The sequence below is a fragment of the Danio aesculapii genome, chromosome 12 (genome assembly GCF_903798145.1).
Source record: "Danio aesculapii chromosome 12, fDanAes4.1, whole genome shotgun sequence".
NCBI classification, from domain to species: Eukaryota; Metazoa; Chordata; class Actinopteri; order Cypriniformes; family Danionidae; genus Danio; species Danio aesculapii.
In genome coordinates this window covers 14,872,774-14,886,649 of record NC_079446.1, presented here as the reverse complement: position 1 = coordinate 14,886,649, position 13,876 = coordinate 14,872,774, and the positions used below count along the sequence as shown (strand labels likewise).

General features: G+C 35.9%; 1 protein-coding gene across 2 annotated transcripts in view; it reads left to right on the top strand.

Annotated features, from left to right (window-relative positions):
• stat5b (signal transducer and activator of transcription 5b) overlaps nucleotides 1-13,151 on the top strand; it is an 89,877-nt gene extending 76,726 nt beyond the window's left edge. For both annotated transcript variants that reach the window (XM_056469821.1, XM_056469822.1), the window contains 3 exons: nucleotides 5,331-5,388; nucleotides 6,442-6,546; nucleotides 6,650-13,151. In XM_056469821.1, coding sequence (XP_056325796.1) covers nucleotides 5,331-5,388; nucleotides 6,442-6,546; nucleotides 6,650-6,773 — 287 coding nt within the window. In that variant the 3' untranslated portion in view covers nucleotides 6,774-13,151. The remainder of the gene's footprint in view (nucleotides 1-5,330; nucleotides 5,389-6,441; nucleotides 6,547-6,649) is intronic.
• The last annotated feature ends 725 nt before the right edge of the window (nucleotides 13,152-13,876 follow it).

The following is a 13,876-nucleotide window of genomic DNA, read 5'->3' as shown; positions in this document are numbered from 1 at the left end:
CAAACCGGGATTGAAGCGTCTTCCTTTATAATTGTTCTGAAACGCGGATGTAATTCATTACACACGTGGACTGTTTTAAAACATTTTAAACATGTGAAACTTACTCTTGATCACATTTGATAACGATTGATGATCCTAGCAAACTGAACAGACCTTTTATTCCTGGTTGCTTTGCGCACGTCTGGTCTTGTTGATATGATTATACAAATGACTACCGGAAAATGTTAATACGCGCAGCTGACAATCAATTCGGTGGGCTGGGGGACTGCACTCCTACGTAAAGTTGCAGTCGATCTGAAAACCGCTCCAATTGGTCCTCTGTTTTTATGTTGCTAAATTGAAAAAAAAGGACTGGGCTTGTTTATATCACCCCAATATGACGGTCTATACACCATACATGCACATATGTCCAAACAGCTTGAAAAGTAGATTTTTCACCATAGGTGCCCTTTAAAGTCAGTTAAATGTTTGTTGACGGAGCAGTATCAACAGATATTAAGCAGACAGTCTACTAACATTCCAATCGACCATCAAAACAAAGTGTTACCAAAATGAGCATATTTTAGATTAAATCAGAGAGCTCTCTGATCCTCCATAAACAGCAAGGGTTGTGAGATGTTCAAAGTTCAGAAAAAGAACCAAAAAATGTCAAAACTTCCATGACTTGGTTGAACTGCAGTCATGTGAAGTTTCAAGAACATTTTTGTGCACGGTATGTCCTGCAATGTTGATTTCGTCAGCAAAAATGGCTTGACAACAGTCTTGACAAGTCTACTGAGCCAGTAACATGACTGAATGTGCACACTCTGATGTAGTCATCTAATGAATGAACAGCACAGTGCTTGTGCATTCTAACAAAAATTATCATTGGTTAGTTTTAGTCATTTTGAATGCATTTTGTAAAAAACAAATTGTTCATTAATTAGATGAGTGGATCAGACTGCACACCTTCATAGTTTTCAGTCAAATCACATTACATTACCTAGTAGGGCTGCACAATTCTGGCTAAATTGAGAATCACGATTTTTTTTGCTTAAAATCAAGTTCATGATTTTCTCATGATTCTGTAGATGTAAAATAAAAGTTAATATGAGCAGACTATTATTATTGTTATTCTCAAACTGATGGTAAAACAACAATAATAAAATTAGGCCTATGTGTAGGCCTACTGTTGGTTAAAATAATACATTTTGTATAGACTTGGAATGGTGGACTTAAACAGACTTTAAAAATGGTCTGGTTGTTAATTTACAGTAAAGTGATGACATCAGAATGCAACTATTCATAATTCTAACGTTGAATTTTTGTGTTTGAGAGATATGCTAGCAATCTGTCATTGACAACATTATTGGAATTTTTTTTTCACTGGTAAAATGAGACATTTGTCATTATCCCTCTTTCATTATATTCAACATTTTATAGACTAAAGTAGCTTTACTGACACTGTTAAAAATGTATTCTCATGCACAACACTCTGTTCACTATGAAAGAAAGAACATATCAAATGCTTGTCGTAAAACATAACTCTAAAATGCGATATGATTTTCACTTTTACTGCCAAGTGCACTCATGTCATGACTGCCGTCACTTTGAGGAACGAGTATTTTAATTTGTGTGTTCGCCGATACAGAGTACCGATACTTCATAGATTTGGTTTCAATGAAGTTTATTTGTTCGGGGACACAAAAACAGAAGGCTGTTCCAAGCCAAAAATATACACACATTGTTGATAACCCTGCGAATCCAGACCTTATCTATTAATGATTAAGCATGTACATTTAAAGGATGAGTTATCCTTGCACTGACATGCGTCCACATCTCCACACATTACACAAAGTGTGTGCAGTGTACGTTACCTTATGGAGTCTCTCTCTTGGCACTGCATATTGGGGACGCATAAAACCCTGTTATGAGTGTTTCTTTCATATTCATGAGTCCTGCCGTTAATCCGCGGGTCAGTTAATCAAAAAGTAGGCTACTTGATGTTTAACTATGGGTGGGTCGCGGGTAGATAAGATCAATAGCCATAAATACGCAATGTGTAGCCTACTCTCATTTTAAAAATCATGCGACCATCATCTCACAATGTTTAATAATAAATAATCTTATTTTTTATTAAAACAAAAGTGATTTAGCAATGCTGCACCACTGACAAGCCAACTGCAGAGAAACAAAGCAACCATAGTGGCTACCGCCACCATGTGGCACGTTCTTTTTTGCACTTGATTATTATACGTTTAATGTTTAAAAAATCAATAATGAATAGGCCTACAAGAGTGCATCCTGTGTGTGTGTGTGTGTGTGTGTGTGTGTGTGTGTGTGCGTGCGTGCGTGTGTGTGCGTGCGTGCGTCTTTTATCACTGAAGCCGCTCTCTTCCAAAACCTCTCTCTTCCAAACCTCTTTTCCAAAAAGTTGTTTTGTCTGTCTGGCAATATTTCGGCTTTTAATCGAATGAAAAGTTAATTTAGATAAGCCAATATTCATAAATTGCAGTAAATAATTGTGACGTGCAGCCACACATCGAATCTGAGGTCTGATCTCATCTTTCTCTCGCTGTCATCCAGACATCGATACGTAGATGCCACACAAGTCAAGTCGCAAAACTGAGGCTGGTACCAGCTGACAGTTAGAATAGCTGAAGCCTTTGCGAAATCTGTCAAAAAACAGCACTGAAATTAACAGGCATAAATGTCTTTGAGCCAAAATTCTATCTGTAGGATATCTTTTAAAACGCAATCAGAGCCAATGTAGAAGTTGTGTAGCCTAATAATTATCTTAATTCTAATAAAGTGAAAACCAAAATAAACAATTAATTGCATTTTTCGTTTGATAAAAAATATACAGAAACGAAAAAAAAAAATCAAAAGGTGGCTAGTTTGTAATAATGTGTTTTAATATTAATAAAAATATGCTTAGTCTATTTAAGCTTAATGGTAACATACGCTGCCAATAGGCAAGCCATTCAAAAAAATTATTTTACTGTGTACTTGGTTATAATGTATATTTTACAGTAAAAACTAAATATAGCAAACATGCTGTCATTTAAAACATGCAATTCATAACACACCAGAGCTGTAGGCCTATAGTCTATGCAGTGTGTAAACTTTACAGGGAGGTGTTGGTCAATAGCCTACTGCACATCACGTTATTAAACTCCAATATCTCTGAGGGAGATTATGTTACCCGATAGCCTATTTTAACTTGAGAGATTTTAAAAATAAAAGACATTTTAAAAAAGGAACAATATGCAAATCAGCAACAAATAAAACTGGTCCTGTGGAGTTCAGCACTTGTCATCTTGCCAGTATATGCTGTGCAGTGTGTATAGCGCCCTTATGCAGCATATGCCAACTGCTGCTGGTGAGAGAGAGAGAGAGAGAGAGAGAGAGAGACAGAGCGCGTGTGAGAGCTCAACACCAGTATTGATATAACCAAAGCCAAGATTTGACATATCGTTATAAATATTCCATTAACAATACTTATCGAAATATTTATACATTTACATGAAGTGTTTATTGAGATTGTGTGATCTGTATAGGCTGTAAACTGACTTGCTCGCGGGGACCGCAGTGATGTTAAGCTCTGACAAGGCGCTTTTATTTAGCCTGTAGTCTACAGATTTTTTACATAATCTTCCATTACTTAAAATTTCTTTCATTTTTTTATTTATAGTTTATATATAAAATGAGTGCTAGCTTGTTTATCTGTGATCATTATGCAAGGATCATGTTTCACATTTGGTTTATTCTTCAGTAGCCTATAGATTCATTAATAATGTATTTTATAAACTGATAGTTTATAAGGACTAAGCTATGAATATATAATACATTAAGCTTATTAAAATATTAAGACATTGAAGTCAGGAAGGACAACAAATCTCATCAATGTAGTCAATTACTGTTGAGTGGTATCTGTGCGTGGTATCAGCCTTTCATGTACCTTACGAGTATTTCTGGTATTGGTACGGTGCATCCCTAAAATCTTTGGGTGAATTATACCTACATTATGTAACTCTTTCAACACTATTTGGAGGTGTCCAACGTATGTAAAACACTGTGAAGACTTGTACAACTTCCTTTAAAAGAATGGGGCGGTCGAATTGAGATTTTGATCTTTTTCAATAAATCGTACAGCCCTATTACCCAGTGTACATTTACTTGCATGTTGCGCTTCTGACTCAAATGGCAAGATGTCATATTGCCCATAGTAAACATGCACCCTGACAAGCAAGAGAAAAGATTGGCAAAGTTCTTTATACAGTTTGTTTTTGCCACGCAAATGTGTTCTTGGAGCTTTATGTAATTACAGTCGAAGTCCACTGATGTCACATAAAGTGTTTTTGGTTACTTTTCTGAAATTAAGGATTAAAGACCTCTCTTTTTTATATAAAATGTTAATTTGTTTTCTGAAGATGTATCTCCAAACCCTTCTATTTCTGTAGCATAATGCGATCTGATTGGTCAGATGGTCCAATCTGTTGTGACTGTTCAACAACCTACAGAAAAATGTAGGTGTCAGAAAAATATTTACATTATTTTGTCTTAGGGCGTACTTACATTAGGTACAGTTGCCTTGTCCCCCCTCCCCTTCCCTATCCCCCTCGCCCTGTACTCACACTGCATTTTTACCTACCAAACCTGAGCAAGCTTACATCATCGATGATGTGACTCTTCAGTTTAACAGGAAGAGAAGCACTCTCGCTCAGCACAATGAAGGCTGTTTTAGTTTTATAAAGTTTTGCATTATATTTTTTCATTTATGATGCAGTGACACGCTAACAAATATTTTGCCGAACAGATCAACCACTTTTGACACTCATAAATTATCATAAAAGTCCTCGTGCGGCAGGTATTAGGAGGTTTGCTGAAGGTGCAACTGTTGTGCAGCGAGGGATTTGCATCTTTACTTAACTTTGACATTTCGCGTTCATTGAAAATTAAGAATGATTAATAAATCCATATCAACATATTTACACTCACACTACAAGCGTACTGCGGTCTGGCACACCTCTTCCAACCAGGCAAGGGCTGGTCAACTGAACCACGCCTGAGCCCAATTCAGAGCACTCACAGTTCTCAAACAAACCAGGAAACGCGCCTGGGCACTGTTCGGAAAGCATAGTATAAGTGCGCCCTTAATTTCATTTTCCTCAACACAGTTATATGTATAGTAACAATAATAATGTTTTTACCTTATGAATTTTGAGGCCTTGTCCTCATCTTTTTGAAGAAATAAAATGTTCTGTCTAAATGAAGAATTCAGACTTTGGGTTTTGTAAATGGAGTTGCATCGAATAGTCTATGATGTAATTTTTTTTTTCTTTTTACAGCTAAAGCAGTGGGAGATGGATATGTCAAACCAGAGATCAAGCAGGTGGTGAAGGTTGAGTGAGTATCTTTTGTTATTTTTATACAAATCAAGAACACAGTACAAATGATTATTTCAACAAAACATTCTGCATAGTAAAAAAACATACTAGATGTAACATATTTCTGTCACGTGCCATATTTCATTATATTTATATATTTTCTTATGTGAATAAGATTTTTGTTAAGTGAAAATGAAAGCCTAAAAATAGTGGATAGTCATGTTGTAGTATAAGTTTAGATGGCATTTCGTCCTCTCCGAGCATATTGTAAAGTTTTTCTGAGTCGTTTAGATCAAAGAATGTATTATTTAATGTTTCTCTTTTTGCTCTCGTGGCTGTGCACGCGCTTTCAGCTGTGAAGCCAAAAGAAAAGTAAACTTGCAAAAACTAATAAATTTAACAACAACTTTAGAAAGCAAAAGTTGAATCCCAGACATTTTAGGAGATTTACAAACCCTAGCCGGACGCATTAAGTCCCAAAAAATGTGTGTCTCTGTGGGTCGATGCAGAGCACGTGAGACTGTCTGTTGACTTTTTTCACGCACATACAAAAGCGGTACGAAACGTGTAGAAAATTTTCCACTACTTAATCGATCATGGGTGTTTGTTATCTTGTGCAGATACAAAAAAAAGTGTAAAAAGATAATCATAATAGTTAACCATAATAAGTGACATCAAATATACTTGGGCAATCGTTAAAATACCTGAGCAGCCCACCAAAGTAAAGTCTATGTGTGGGAAGCACTGCAATCATTTTCCATGTCAATGAAGTTGCAATTAGTAAAAGCAGAACCTGCATTATCTAAATACATTTGTCAGAATTGTCATGATTGAGAAGTTATAAGAGGGACTATATTTAAATAGCATTAGGCTCAGTCCTGGCCACAAATGAACTCTCTAGCAATTTGTCTTGAACTCTTCTTGTGTGATTATTGATGTGTGTTTAGTGTAATGTCCCTCTGTATTGCATTTGATAGAGGGCCAGCTATTTGAGACTGTATACCAGAATCATTACAAATTCATTGAAAGAATACTGTAGATCAAATTTTATTGACCTGCATGCATTTCTCAGGTTTTCTTCACCCAATCCTGAACCATCTCCTGGGAATTCTTTCATGGATCATGCAGCATCTCCCACCGTTAATCAACACCATAACTTCACTATCTATCCAGCAATGTAAGTTCGATTGAATGTTGTTGATTGTTTTTTCCCCAATGTTATTTATAAAGTATAACAAAATCAATGCATGACTGCTGTGGATGTATGTGTATGTCTGAAGGAATGACACCATGATAGACGCAGAGGGAGAATTTGACCTGGACGAGACCATGGACATGGCCCGACAGGTGGAGGAGTTCCTCAGGCAACCCATGGAAACCACGTGGAGTGGACAACAGTCGTGACCTTTAACCCCGTGATTTCGTATCTCAACTACACAAACTCAATGGTTCCATTCCAAAATTATTAAGAAATGTGAAATGTTATGTTTGTCTAAGCTGATCAGTGGATGTTTAACTGCCTTTGCCTTTTATGATAGTTTGATGTGTAATTTCCTATTAACCAGCAAAAGATAGTAGAGTGTCATGTACACTGATAATGTGGACTTCTATTTTGCTGGATATTAATAGCTGCTTTTCTAGTCTAATGTTGGATTGCAACTTTCATTAACTTTTACTGCTTTTGTTATAGGCATCTTATAAATATTGTATGATGATCAGATCTTTAAATCGATTCAGATGGTTGGCTCTTAGAAGACATTGGAGCTCGCGGTATAATTTGTTCACATTTAGTTCAATTTCTTTATAACTGCAGTGTGGCATTTCTATGGTATCCCAGTGGTACAAAAGATAAAATCAAGCAAACATAACAGAATTAAGCCTCCAAACAAAAAAATGCTCCAGTGCACTGGATTTCTTAATTAACAACTAACAGGCTAACGCTAATGTGTAAACAATTGGATTTGTCGTTATCGATAACGCATCCCGAGTTCAAGTCCCAGCTCATAGTCCTTCCCACCCTTCACTAGAACTTTGTTTTCTTTTTTCTATAACCTAAAAAAACATCAGCTAAATTAAAAAATCTTTAAAAAATGTGCTTCTCTACAGCATGGCACAGTTCGGTTCGTTATGGCTCATTTCGGGGGGCTTTTCCACTGTGTTCCATACCTGGTACCAAGTACTTTATTACTACCACCTCAGGTGAAGTTCTGAGGGAGCTGTATCATTCATCACCACACTTCCAGCCTCATCAACACCTGCTATAGTTATTTGCAGATGCAGAAAAGCTTGTCCATGTCTTTGTTAGCTTTAGAATAGATTACTGTATTTTACTCCTCATCTGGATTCCTGACAAAAGTATACAGAAATGACGTGAACAGTGCTGCCACTTGTTGGTAGTCAAGAAACTGATTCAATGTGAGCTGGATGGGAAAGATTTTTAGTAGAGGTGGCACAACTATAGTGATAATCCAGTGCTTTCCACACATAGACTTTACTTGGTATATTAACAACCGCCTAGGTATATTAACGGCCGCCCAAGTATATTTAGTGACACATTTTTTTACTATTATTATCATTCTTTTACACTTTTTTTTTTATATCTGCCCAATATAACCAAACATCCGCGATCAATTAAATAGTGAAAAATCTTCTCTCGTTTACCCATTTCGTTCCGTGTGCACGTGACCTGTCAACACTTACTTTGACTTAAAAAAAATCAGCCGGCCACCTGGGTTTCTAAAGCTGCATTTACACTGCAGATCTTGATGGTTAATTCCGATTTTGTGACTGTATCCGATTTTTTTGATGACCTGCTTACATCATCTTTTAAAAGTGACTCGTATCCGATCGTCTGCATTTACACAGCACACGACAAAGGCGCAATGACCAGAAAAAAAAGAATGGACGCTGACTAACAGCTGATAATTAAAGAGTGCTCTTTTCTCTATTGCTGTATGTAATCTGTTCGCAGCTTTTGACAAGTTGTTTTACTATAGTTTATGAGAGAAAGGTTCACATTTGTCCATCTTCTTTTGATATATAGGCTTTTTTTAAACCAGTAGGCATCTTAATGTCATGTCCATGCCGTGATTTATGCATGTGATGTATGCAGTAGTTTTATATTAGTTTATATTGGTTACGTGGCGGACATTGAGCTCTCTCTTATTTGCATGCTTGAATACCTGTGCTATATGACAATATAAAAGCTGTTTTAGTCCTCGTGTATGAGATTTAAGGTTTGGGACTCGGCTGAAGTCTGTTCTGAAATTAAAGCGTCAGACTTGACGTCATTCGCTACGGTTTTTAATGACGCGCGACTCGCATTGACAGGTGGAAATACAATCTACTCGGAGAGGATGACTGGTCTGAACTAGCTGCAAAATATATTTTTTTTAAACCAACAATGCTGTGTGTGTGTAAACCATTATTTAAAAATGTCAATCTTTAAATGACTTTAACAGTCGTTATTTAAAACAGTCAAAATATGGTCAACCATTTGGTGGAGCAGGCCGTTAAAGGGTTATTTAAATAATCTCCACATTTTAAATCTTGTAATTATTATGATTTTTAGAGATATTGTCTGCTTTTATTCCCTTTTCTGTCATTTATTTCTCATTTGCTGTATATTTTATATACATGTCTAAAATGCTTTGGCATTCAAGTCTACTTTGAACTTGAAAGAGAGAGAGATGCAGAATTTACCTGTCAGTGGGAGCACATGGCACCTAAACTTTTAACTTTAACCTATTGAAAAGAAACAGTGTATAACAGTGTCATAATTAAATTTACTGTTCAAAATTAAATTAGGTTTTGTTTTTCGCATATAGTTAACTATTTATGTGATGTGGTTAAATGGTGTGTTTTAATCCAGCTACCACTGCAAGTATATGTCAAACCTGTGGCAAACTCCCTTTATGACAAGTCATTTTACTCGGCGGCCATCTTTGAAACGCCTCTCAGGTAGTATGCTTGGGCATTCTGTTTGAATAAGGAAACATCAAATTCTCCAAAAATGTTTGCCAAGCTTACGATTAAATTTCATGTTAGGAATCACCAATAATATACAACAACTCTTTAGTTTCCTGAATCACACAAAATCTGCAGAAACTCATGTCTGGTCTTAGCCCCTCTCCCAGAGTATCGTCAGTCTATAGCAATCGATAATTGGCTCCTGTACTAGAAGGCAGGCTTTATTCGCCAAAAAGCGATCGATGGTTGGCTCTTGTACTCAATGGCGGGCTTTATTTGCCATATTGACCTTTACACTTTTCCCCATTTAAAATGATACGAGTGACATGTCGTGTGTATTCTCTAGTCTTTGCCTGTGGTAAGCACTGTAATCTCACACAATTTTAAGTTGTACTAAACTGCAATGAAAATCCAAGCCGATCAGGCCTAGATGTGCTGAACTGTACTATGATGCACATTGGAACTTTAAGCGTACACCTTATTCATGAAAGCTTGCACTTTACGTACATTCTTAATACAATTGAGATTGACAATCAGTTTACAATTGCCTGTCTTAGCCCTCTACAGAAGTGTGCTAAATCGAACTTGATGGCACTATCTAACAGTAGGAATACTCTGTGGTGCAGTTTTTCAGCCACAATAGTGTGTTAAAGAGCTATTCACACAGAATGTATCATTGCATCTAAAAACACAAGAGACGGCATGGTTTTTTTAAAAAGTGCCTCCTTGGCCATGTCAACGACAAATAATGTGCATGTTCACAATAGAAAAGTAGCACATTGGACTCTGTGAATGGCCCCTGAAACTGCTACTCTGAATTTTTTTCCCCCATATTTAGGAGTATTATGTTGTGGCCTGATTTTGATGTGTTGTGACTTGTTTCCATTTCCACCTCTATCTGTCTATTTCCCAATCACATAATGCTGGCTTTCCTGTTATTTCTTTTCAAACCTTTAGCATTGGATGTTGTAAGTTGTGCAAGTAAGCTTCACTCCTCTGGCCTCAAGAGGCACACTAGAGACTGCCACATATCATACTTATTAGCTACTAAAATGTAACATATTCTCATTTGTCTGGAAGCACACTATCAACGGTTGACATACATATTTATGCTGCGTTTTCACTGGCAAAAAAAATCAGAATTTTATTCAGATTCAGGTTTTTTTGCAGACATGAAAACAAAAACATGCACAAGATCAATCTGTTTGTTTTTAAATCAGATACATATCCAGTATCTGGATATCTGACCGCCACCATAATGCTAGGGCGACGCAATCGGTCTCTCACTTTCTGTCTCTTTAATTTATTCAAATGCATTCAAACAAATATAGGCAAATCTTGCGTGCTACTTTATTTCAATTCTAGATATATACAAACTGCAGATACAAACTTTTATGCATTTTAAATACTTACAGTGAAATTTTGCAGCAAAAAATATCCACAGCTTTCAGATTAATGCAGAATTTTAAAAGTATTGCATATGGTCCAAAGAACAGATTTGTGCATTAAGACTTGCATTATAAACGCAGTCTTTGTTGTATTGTCCCTTATGGGTTGCATTTGACACAGTTTGACTTTGGGTTTTAGGAATTATCAAGAGTTTTCAAAACTGTCATCAAGTTTTGTCATCTTTACATTTATTTATTGAAAACCAATTGAGGAATACAAATTCTTTCAATAACTTTTATTTTTATTTGAATCTTTGAAGTTAAGATTTAAGCTGGTAGCTTTTTTTAAAGTAAATTTTTTTTTTTTCTTAAAGGGTGGCCCATTGTGTGTTTTATACTGCTACTCAGCTAACATGAAAACGACGGTCATATTTCCTAGTTCCTCAGAAAGGCATGCCCTCAAGAGGCTCTGATTGGTCAACTAACATAATATGCTGTGATTCGCAGGTCGGCTCCACGTCACCTGGAAAAGCGTCACGCTATGACTTTGAAACGTAATATGAAGCGTTCACATATATTTTGCAATTTTGTTATGTGAGATGTAGAACGCAGGGAAAGCGGCTGCATAGAGAGAAACTGCAGTGCTGGTGAAGATTGTGGGTGTTTACAGTGATTTGACAGATAAATATGAATTTGTAGCTAAATTGTTAACGGTGCCAAACAGCATTACCTGTTGTTTACAACCTTATCCTCGCTACAACATACTGTTAACGCTAGACACTATGCATGTAATAGAAAAATTTTAACAATAAAAAAATACTTAAAGGTTGTGACTCACAATCCACAGCTTCGTCTATACTGAACTGGGAGAGATTCTGGTAGCCGTCCTTTGTCAAATGCTAGCTATATATTTTTTTAATAAATCTCTGGAACATTAAGTTAAATTGTACACACTTCTCTCTTTGTGTCCTTTGGAAGCTCAGAAACAGAAGAAGCTCTGTGGAAATAGCAGCATTTGGACGGCATTTTAGCTTTCCCTGCTATAAAATTACAGCATCTCTGGCCACACCCCTTTGCTGCATGGGGTGTATGCGTGTGGTAAGAGCGCGTCACCTGAAGCAGTTGTGATCTCATTAACCCAGATGTATTTTTTTTAGTCCCCAAACTTCATTTGCTGTAGGCTTTGCTAAGCTAACTCTGTAAAAGCCAATGTATCCCTTTGCATTGAACTTTGAGCATATTACATTCAGAGATGCTGTTTATGTTCACACAGCTACATTACACATCAACTAAAGTTTAAAATATGATATCGTAGTGGACCACCCCTTTAATATTAATTTGAAAGCAGATTTATTTGCAGATGTGAGTCATAAACATAACGTTCTTTGATAAACAAGCAATCATGTTACATTGGTATGTATGAGTGTAAATGTATTTGTTTTTATTAACATGAAAATTGACAATCAGTTAAAAGCTATTATTATTAGTGTCTGATCTGTCTGGATCTTTTTGGTATATTGTATAAACAGATTCCCATCCTGGTAACCCGATTTTAGCTGAGCCATGGTTCTATTTTCTCTCCGTGCCTTAAACAGCTGAGGTTAGTCTAGTAGTTACACCAAAGTGAAGTGTTAGCTTGCTTATTTTTGAACATTTTAAATCCCCTCAGATATTTAGATCTTAAATTAATTTGAAGCTGCAGAACATATTGCTCCCAGTAAAAAAAATCTCTGAATATTTATTTTTTTTTCTCATTGGCAAAATTTCAGAAGATATCAAGGCTTGTTTATAAAATCAAATGTGTCTTTCTTTTGCCTTCTTGCCTGTGTTATGAAATATATTTTAAAGATATGAAAGTCAGTGTCTGTTAATCAGAAATATTTTTCTTTAAAGGGAAGTACCAATTAAAAAAACAAACACCTAATGTAAAAATTATTTCTTGATGTCAGTCAGGAAAATCAGTTCCCCTCGAACAGACCTCAGGAAAATACACATCAAAGAGATGTCTTTACAGAACCTATGCAGACAGAATTCAATAAAAGGACACATATATAAATATATTGAGAAAAAGATCTAACACAATTTAAAAATATATAATGTTGTGTTGCAAATAAGTTGTTTTTAATGTGAAACTAATTTGATGGTTTAGCTTTAGTGTATGTCTTTTTTTTTCTCTTTGAATCTTGCTCTTTTGAACATGTTTTTTTTTTGTGTGTGTTTTCTTTGTGTTGAAAATAACATTTTATATTATGAACATATTATGTTCTGTATGTAAGGGATAATGTCCATTCAGCAAACTCCCACAGGGTGACCAGGACCCGTCACTAAGTGCAGAGGTTGTCCTGGATTATTATATATATAATTGGCTGGCTATATGTTAAACTTTCTTATATGGCTACCTAACAAATAAAGATAGAAAAACTGATTTTGTTAAATTATTGTGTTGTGCAATGAGGGTTGGAACATAGCAAACAGTTGCCACAGATCAGCTGTCGTTATAATCATTATTCAGAAATATATGACTACCAGAATCCTCCACTTGATCAAATATTTATTGAGCCATGTAAAATGACAATCTACTTCTGGTTCATAAAATGCCTGGAGAAGATTTTAGCAGGCTAGTCATTATTGTTTTAGCACGCCTGGCTCAAAATGAGGCAATATTACATTTTTGCTACTTGAAACAAACATATTTTGCAATGTTCTTGTAATATTATCAAGTAAATGATTCTATTATTTAAAAAATGTAAATGTTATTTAAATATATAACATTAAATGTTATTCAATGCATGACACGTGCTTGAGCATCACATGGGGTCTGTCAGTACTGTGACGGGCCTTTTTTTTTTTCTTTTTCCTTCAATGGTGGAGATTGTACATGTTTTGATGGAGTTGACCACCTTTTAATTGTCTATGCAGGCAAACTCTTGTCTATTGAATATGTATCAGTTGGTGGCTTTGTAATCATAGGCCTGTAACTTGGCTCAGCAAACTCATGATTACAGGATTTGTTTAGAGTTTGCATATTTGAACCAGTCTGATCAGGATTTGTTGTACCATCACTGATCATTAACCTTCTCTGTTAACTGCTGTGATCCTGAGTTCATGGAGCACATACAAATGAAGGTGTAACATTCAAGTGAACAGTCA